Below are 8,217 nucleotides of genomic sequence, written 5' to 3'. Positions count from 1 at the left end.
CCCCGGTGAGAGAGATTGTCCTCATAAATCCCAAACCGAAGTGGTTGCTTGAAGAGACATCTTCTTCAGCTTAGCCTTGTGAAATATAAATACAACTACTTATTGTTTTAATTCTGAAGAGGGTAAATTAATTTGTACCACTCTTTGCTTGAGACCTGCCTTTAACTGTATCCTGTCCCTTTCAATTCATTTGTCGAAGTGGTATATGAGGGCATTTTAAAACGTTATGTGGAAAAATAGGACATTAAAAGAAAAGCGAAAAAAAATCATAGACAATTGATTGATCAGCAAATGGTTGCTGTAAAATTAAAAGTGAACTAGGAACTTTTTTGGGAGTGGGGTGAAAAAGAATTCGGTGAATGGTTAAACAGAGGACTGCGAACATTTATTTTTTTTAAAAAATACAGTCTTTTTCCACAAAGCTAGCATGCTAGTAAACTATTATATATTCATTTTCTGTGTCTATTAAAAAAGGCAGTTACGTTTACACAAATAAAAACAAGATGTATGAACACAACAAATGTTTTAAAAAATAATTATGCAGCTTGTAAACACTGGAAAATAAAAGTTGGCAAAACGGCCCACTACCCAACAACACCCTTGCCCCTTCCGAAAAACATGTAGCTGAATACTGCAGATTGAAATATACTCAGAAGCTACAATTTGGCATTCTTCCTAAAAAAATAAAATAATATACTGTATGTATGGGTAGCAAACTGAAGCTAGCGGAGAAGGGCGATACTTTCAGAATCATAAGCCAATGCTAAGTGAAACTGAGATTTAATTAAAACTTAAAGGAAAATTACGAAAATTAATTGTGGACTGTATTACATAATTTGAGAAAAATGAGATCCATTAGTAGCACATGAATGCGTACTTATGGGGGATGTATTCATAAAGGATAAGCAAATAAACAATAATAAATGTCTTCTGTGTCCGCTGTACATCTATAACTTATCGCTTGTGTTCTCACTCTATTTTTTACACATATTTTGTCGTTTTTACATCTTATTTATGGGACAGCACACTTTTTGGCTATCGGACTCTGGTTTTTACGAAATTTGCTTTTCTGATTTGTTCTTCGAGAGCAAATGCACGAACAACGGAATCCTTTCTACAAATCTACGACAACAACAAAAAAATTAACTTCATTATTTAAAAAAAAAAAAGGCAAAAAGACACTAGGGAATGAAATGTGTGTGGGCATGTTTTCTCTTTTCGTAAATGCTCAGGTGAAGTTGTTTTGTCAATTTTGCTCCTTTCCCATATTACAGGATCATGCCTTGCTCTCATTCTCATTTGTTTGTGTGGCATTGTTCGGGATCGTCTTGACTTCGGGTGCAGTTGTTTTGGCTTCCGTATCCTCAGGCTTGGAATTTTCTTCTACAGGGGCCTTCCTAAAAAAGGGTTCAGATGTTACAGTTTAGTGACAAGAACCTAGAGGCTAACACATACCAGCTACTCACATGCTAGGTAGATAAGAAAGGCAGTCAGATAAACAGTGAAGAGTTTTTTCCACTACTGTGGACAATTTGAGACAGACTGCTACATTGACTTCATGACTGACTATTCAGCAATATCAATGGCTGAATGAAACATAACTTACTTGTATTCCTAGTTCTTAAATTCATAAAGAATGCAATACCTCAGTGCATGTAAAGTTTCCTACAGCACAATCGGATATACGACACTCATCTTGCAAATAATGTGTCAAAGAAAGCATGCTTAATTTGTTTTCTGTATTGTTCATCAAAGTCAATCAGAATCACAACCGTTAAACATAAAGTACGTTTCACTTCAAAACCATTAAAGAACAAAGTCACACACTGACATTTTATGGATTGTATATGCTTCAATGTTCTAGAATGCACAGCAAATCAGATAGGTAGTTGATTTTGACAGCTAGGGTGAAGAAAGGATCTATTATTTTAAAAAGTTGGCTATTCTGTTTAACAAAGGGAACGCAAGATGTTTAAACAATGACAGAGAATCATGATTACAAGTATGTAACATGGGATTTTCTCTGATATTCAAAAAAACTGTTGAATCGAATGGCAAGTATATTCCCTCAGTCCAACACATATAAAATAGGAAGAACGCAGTCATGCAAACAAGTTGCACAAAGAAGTTAGACCCACTAGACTATCTGTTCAGCTGTTAGAATTTATGTAATAGTCTTTGACAAAGGTATCTACTGATAAGCAAGTAACTACTTTTTAAAACTTAAGTAAAGGATATTTCCTTAAGAAGAGAAACTACCTTGATTTGTGCAATATGCAACCTGGAGCTACCTGGAAGAGGCTCGTAATAATGCTGGATACTACTCACCTTACCACAGATAGCTTTTAGGATACTAACCAAATGCAGATAGATCAATAATAAAAAATTGTTCTGATTTAAGAAGTTCATCAGTTTTATTGATATAGTACCTAAGATATCTCTTCAAAACTAAGGCATGACGCGACCTCGGTGCTCAAGTGTTGAATTAGTCAAAAATTGGGCAATTAATTGGCTACATTTAAGTGGAATTACAAGATCACCTTGAGAAGGAAAGAAGTCATGCTCTGAGACAATTTGTTGCAATGGAAAAATTTGTTCGGCTCTTTGATTCACTGGATCAGTAATTCATCCTCGTCGCCGATGTAATGGCAAATAGGAAAGTGAACTTCCAAGTGTCGGCAGCCTGATTTAGGCATAGGTTTTATTGGAGCATCAACAATTTGAAAAAACCACATGCTTAAATCTAGAGGATAGGGAAAAGCTTTTGAATGGGGAAGTTTCTTTGAAAATCTCTCTAGGAAAAGTTTAATTAGAGGGATGCAGAAAAAAAGATGTGTGCAAAAGAAGTATATGAGGGGAGTAATAGCATGTTTTACAGGAACATAAAAGGGCAAAAGTTGCCAAAAACAAAGGGCTGGGCTCTTCTTGATGTTTTTTGGGTCAGACTGCTGTTCAAGCACCAAATACAGGCTTAAAATCTGCAGGGATGTACAAATGACCATACTGAAGATATTCTGGAGTCAAACAGAAAAATTTCCACGACTGTAGTCTAGAATACACGATTTTGCCTGATATCAAATAAAGGTGATTGGCCTGCATAAAAGCCATTGTACATTGCTCTTGGGGAGAAGTCCTGGATACCACCCAAGACATGGTAGGTTAGGAGCAATGAGGATCATTCTTAACGTTCTTTGTTTCACGTCAATAATCTTTGTGAAGATGAGTGTGGTTTGTGTTAAATTAATCTCACCAATCTATCAATAAAAAGGACACTGACCTTAGAGTTGGATCTGGGGGGGGGTCCCAGGAAAAGTTTCTACATTGTGCATTTTTTTCAGGTGGTGGTCACATCTTCCGAAGCTATAAAGATTTATTGGAGACCTTTGTCATTTTGAAGGTATCTATGCTCCTTCAAATGTCCATCCTGAAAATCTGCTCATGGGTCTGAAAGCCCCGTAAATTAATAGCCATGATATGATACGCAAATTCCAGTGTCAAATCCTCAATGGTCCCCTTGGCCAAGAGGGCCGCAACTTCCTGCTGGAGAAGTGTCAAGTGATCCCCCGACATGCAGTGGTACTGAGGTGGCATGGCTGGAGGGGTAGTCTCGAAGGGGAGGGAGTAGCCCCTTCGGACTATCTGTAAAACCCATCTGTCCAATGTCTGAAGTGATGGTGCACTAGTGGGGGAGGTGAAGGCGAATCCTGCGGCCCAATGGCGTTTGGTGGGCTGAAACACCAGGGCTATGAAGATTTGGAGGCAGTGGCGGCAGGGGTGGTGGTGGCCTGACCCGCCCGCTGGCCCCTTGACCCACCTCGGCGGGTCCCACGTCCGCAGCTGCACTGAGACTGTTGCTGCGCAGGCCTGTGTCTTGTAAATGAACGTGCCTGGGCACCCTTTCCTTGGCCACGAAAGGAGCGAAAAGCAGAAGTTGAAGGAGTGCGCGTGGCCGAAAGGCCCAAGGACTTGGCCGTAGCCCGCGAGTCCTTAAAACACTCCAACTCACTATCCACCTTGTTGCCAAAAAGGCGAGGGCCATCAAAGAGCATGTCCATCCCCTGAAAAGCCAGTCGTCCTCAGCCAGGCGTGACGGCGTAGCGCCACTGTAGTGGAAATCACTCTGCCCAACGAGTCGGCGGTGTCAAGGCTACAACGAATTGTGAACTAGGCTGCGTCTCTCCCTTCTGCAATAGCTTGAGAGAGCACCATCCGGGCCTCCTCCGGACAATGAGGTAGCACCTGTGCCACTGTATCCCACACAGAGTGGGAATAACAGACCAAGAGGTATGTGGTGTTCACAGACCGTAACCCTGAACTGGGGGAAGAGAATATCTTCTTCCCAAAGTTCTCGAGTTTCTTGGATTCCCTGTCCGGAGGTGCGGAAGGGAATGCGCTGGGGACACAGAGGCTTGGAAAACCAAGCTCTCAGGGGTAGGATGTTGGGAGAGGAAAATGGGGCCGCCCGGGGCCGGGCGATGGCGTTGGGCCACGTTCCTATCCACAGGAGCCCCTGTGTTGGGCCTGGACCAGGTGCCCAAAAGAACGTCCGAAAGTGCGTCATTAGAAGGGCAGCAGCAGCTCCGCAGAAGAAGATGCCGGCCGAAGCACTTCTGTCAGGAGGTTAGTTCTGACGGCCACTGCAGGGAGCTCGAGGTGGAGAGCCTTGGCCGCCCTATGCAACACCTCTGGATAAGTACCACCCTCCTCCGTAGCCACGGTAGAAGGAGACAGTGCCCCAGGTTCTGGAGAAAAATCCAGACCACCTGCGTCCTCCAAATCCTCTTCCCAGTCCGGCTCCAACTCGCATTGGGCTCCGAGAGGGTCCTCAGACCCCTCCCAGTCCTCCCCGTCCTCCGTAACCTGCGGAGCAGGTGGAATGGATAAAGGGATAGAAATTCCCCATCGGCGTCAGAATCGGCGTCGGTCGACACCCTTCCGGCACCATGTCCACATCGGGGTGGAAGCCGGGGACAGCCTTGTCGTAGGCGGAGGTTGTATGAGGCCAACCGGCATCGGCTGTGATCCAGACATGGATCCATGGGGGTCTCGCGGTGCCAGCGGGGCCCGACGGGCCAAATAGGCAGCCCACAGCAGACAGGAATTCCTGCAGCTGGACTGGAGACGCGGACGGACCCGGGAAAGGAGGGTAGGCCGTCGGCAGCTGCCTAGGCTCCTCTGGAGCCGTGGGGGTGGCACCACCCGCACCCTCAGCCGTGTTGCGCGACAGGCAAGGGGAAGGCGAAGAGCGACGCCGCTTCTTCGACTTTTTGTGCTTCGCCTTACCTGACCCTGAGTGTGAAGACTTCGTCGAACGATGGTGGCGGCTTGACCTCCCACGGGACCGGGACCTTGAACGACGCGGAGTTGACTCCCAGGCCTCCAGCAACTGTCGGGACCGCTCCCGCAAAGTTTTTGGATCCATGGTCCGGCAGTTGGGGCACGACGAGGGGTCGTGGTTGCGCCCCAGGCAGTAGAGACACTAGCGGTGCGGGTCCGTCACCGACATCATGCGGGGACAAGCCTCACAAGACTTAAAACCGGGCATCCCTATACACCAGGAGTCAGAGACTCAAAAGAAGAAAGACAAAAGTTCCAAAAAAACTCAGTCAAAAATTGACTGGGGGGTACCGCTCTCTCCTGATCTGCGCTTGCTGGCACGGAAAAAGAAAGAACTGACGTCAGCGCATGTGTGCGCGTTCAAGTGGGAACAGCGACATCATCTCGGCGCCTACGACGCCAGCGATATACGCGGAGCTGCACTACAGCTCCTACTGACGCGCAGGGTTACTGCCGACGAAAACTTTCCGGATCCAGTCTAACGCCTGGGGATATTCTAAGGTAAGGAATCTATCACTAATGTGTCTCTTTCAGATACAGTATTGTAGCATTGTCCATTAATATCAGAATGGAGCTCATTGGTACAGATGGCAGGAAGGAATTCAGATCTAGCCCGTCTGCTCTCAGCTCTAGCACATTAACTTGGTGCAACTACTCCTTGGTGGACATTCTTTCTTGTATTGTGAAGGCACCCATGCATGTACCTCACATTGATTAATCAACCATAACTAACTGAGGTGGAAAAGAATTTCAGAAGACCATACCTTCTACAGTACTACCAAGGAAACAAGTAAAATGCTACTGCAGAAAGGGATGTAAGCCAGGAAGTGAGGAGATATGCATGGCCATCGGATATAAGAGGCGGTTAACAGACTGTTTGGCTTCTGAAGGATTCACTTTAATTACCCTTATTAACTTGTTAAAATGTATTTGCCGCCAAAGTCATAAAGGACTGATGAGGCGTCACTTTAGCTGAGTAATAAACTGCTTTACTATGGGTAGATGAAGATAAAGGGAAGCTGTCACCAGTGACGTTCATTTGTAGCAGGTTTTTGGGGTCAATGTCAAATTGAAGTGCAAGACTCTAATGGTAGAGTAGTTTCAAGAACCTAAAGCGAATATTTTCTTGATTTCATCTGACTCGTATCAAAAAGTCAACTTCCTGTACATTAACGGTCCACATCCAATCTCCCTGATGTAGCAGGCGAGAATTCCTGAATAGCACAAGAGTGCTGAACATTTGTACCTTGAACCATCTGTTTGCTGTCTTCAGGTTTTATTTGGATCAGAGATTAAGACCCTTTTTGTGATGAAACATAGAAGAAGTAAATACCTTTTTTTTGTATTCTGGAACATTTCGAACGACAGTTTTTTATGTCAAGTTTTGCACAGCTTGAACCAACTGGTCCAGAAGGAGGGGTTTTGATGCACTTTGTAGAATTCTGGAAGGAATAAATTAAGTGTGTGGTATTCTATACAATATCTAGCATCCATTTGTGTTATTGTCTTATGAAATTCCTAGCCAAACTGGAAGACAGATGCAATGATACAACCCTTGCGGATTTGATACGATGTGAGAAAGATGGTGATAAGGTAATTACCTAGCAGTACGGGGGAGCTTTCCCTACAGCTGCAGAAGGCTAATGGTTTCCTTTTCCCCCGATGAAAGGCATGTTACTGGAGCAATAGCTGCGTTTGTGGCTGGCAATACTAAAATTGTTGCTGTTCCTGCTAGCAGGATGTTCAAAACCACAAGGATTGATAACTTCTACAGTATCCCTTGAGGTGAGTTCTTAGGAAATTTCTCTTTGTCTCCTGGACAACCAATTTTAGAGACTTGGGGGGCAAGCCCCTAACGCCACAGGAACGTCACTTTTAGATGCATTTAAAGATTGCCTTTGTGCAGGAAGGGACACCACCCTGCACATAAACAATCTTCCCCTCAACGCCGACACACTTGCACTATGGTGCAAGAGTTCCTGTGTTGGCGCTAGACTGGTAAAGTTAGCGCCAGCGTAGGAGGAAACGCAGCGCTGCACCTTATTGTTGTAAATATGGTGCAGCCCTTCGTTTCAGAAGTGGCGGAGCGTGGCGTTGAGTGAAGGAGGCTAACGTCATGCTCCACCAGTAAATATGCCCCTTGGTTTCATCTTTGGAATTACTTTGTATTTAGTTGAATTCTGACAATCCTATGAATGTCACGGACATAGCCAGGATGTACGTCTCAGGATAACACCACAACAGCAGCTATCTGCAGATAATTCGGCTGAACCTACAGGTTCACCAAAGACCTGGTCTCGGATGATTATCCTCTTTTAAAATCCTCCCTGTGATCATGACTTATCTGCTAAGTGAACTGGTCCCTGGAGTCTCAGAGGACATGCTTATAGCATCCAACGAGTACTTTTTAACTTGCTGCTCACATGCAATTAGCCAATGCTGGAAAAACTTTCTTTACTAGAATGTCCATCTTCTCCAGGGCCTCAAGTAAAACACTGGTGACATTCATAATGGGGCCAACTCTAAAACTAAGGAGACTATGCACCTTCATCTAACATCGTAAACTTAATAACTGTGTCTCCCAAGACTGTGACATGGAACACTGCCTACAACCACATGGGATTTTACACCTTGAGCAATCTTTATAAAGTCCTTTCTTCCCTAGGTCACCCTGCATGTGGATGCTCCTCAGAAGGTCTAGGCAGGACAATAGTGGTGCAACGATGACTGTTTCAAGCACCAGCTGTGGTTATTAAAGCAGGTAGTTATTTTTGCTCAACAGGAAAAGATAGAATATCCTCCATTAAAGCATCAAGAGTTCATACGTCAAAGGTTTTCATGTTGGTACTATTCTTATCAATGGCTTGACATTGGCAATGA

At 44.3% G+C, this 8,217-nt stretch overlaps 1 protein-coding gene across 7 annotated transcripts in view; it reads right to left on the bottom strand.

The window, feature by feature from the left end:
• Window positions 1–363: 363 nt before the first annotated feature.
• NCAM1 (neural cell adhesion molecule 1) overlaps window positions 364–8,217 on the bottom strand; it is a 723,973-nt gene continuing 716,119 nt past the window's right edge. For all 7 annotated transcript variants that reach the window (XM_085647346.1, XM_085647349.1, XM_085647344.1 and 4 more), the window contains one exon: window positions 364–1,397. In XM_085647346.1, coding sequence (XP_085503472.1) covers window positions 1,277–1,397 — 121 coding nt within the window. In that variant the 3' untranslated portion in view covers window positions 364–1,276. The remainder of the gene's footprint in view (window positions 1,398–8,217) is intronic.

This window comes from Triturus cristatus, chromosome 3_2, assembly GCF_964204655.1.
Source record: "Triturus cristatus chromosome 3_2, aTriCri1.1, whole genome shotgun sequence".
Lineage (NCBI taxonomy): Eukaryota > Metazoa > Chordata > Amphibia > Caudata > Salamandridae > Triturus > Triturus cristatus.
The sequence above is the reverse complement of the archived record's forward strand: the minus strand, read 5'-3'. Positions and strand labels throughout refer to the sequence as shown.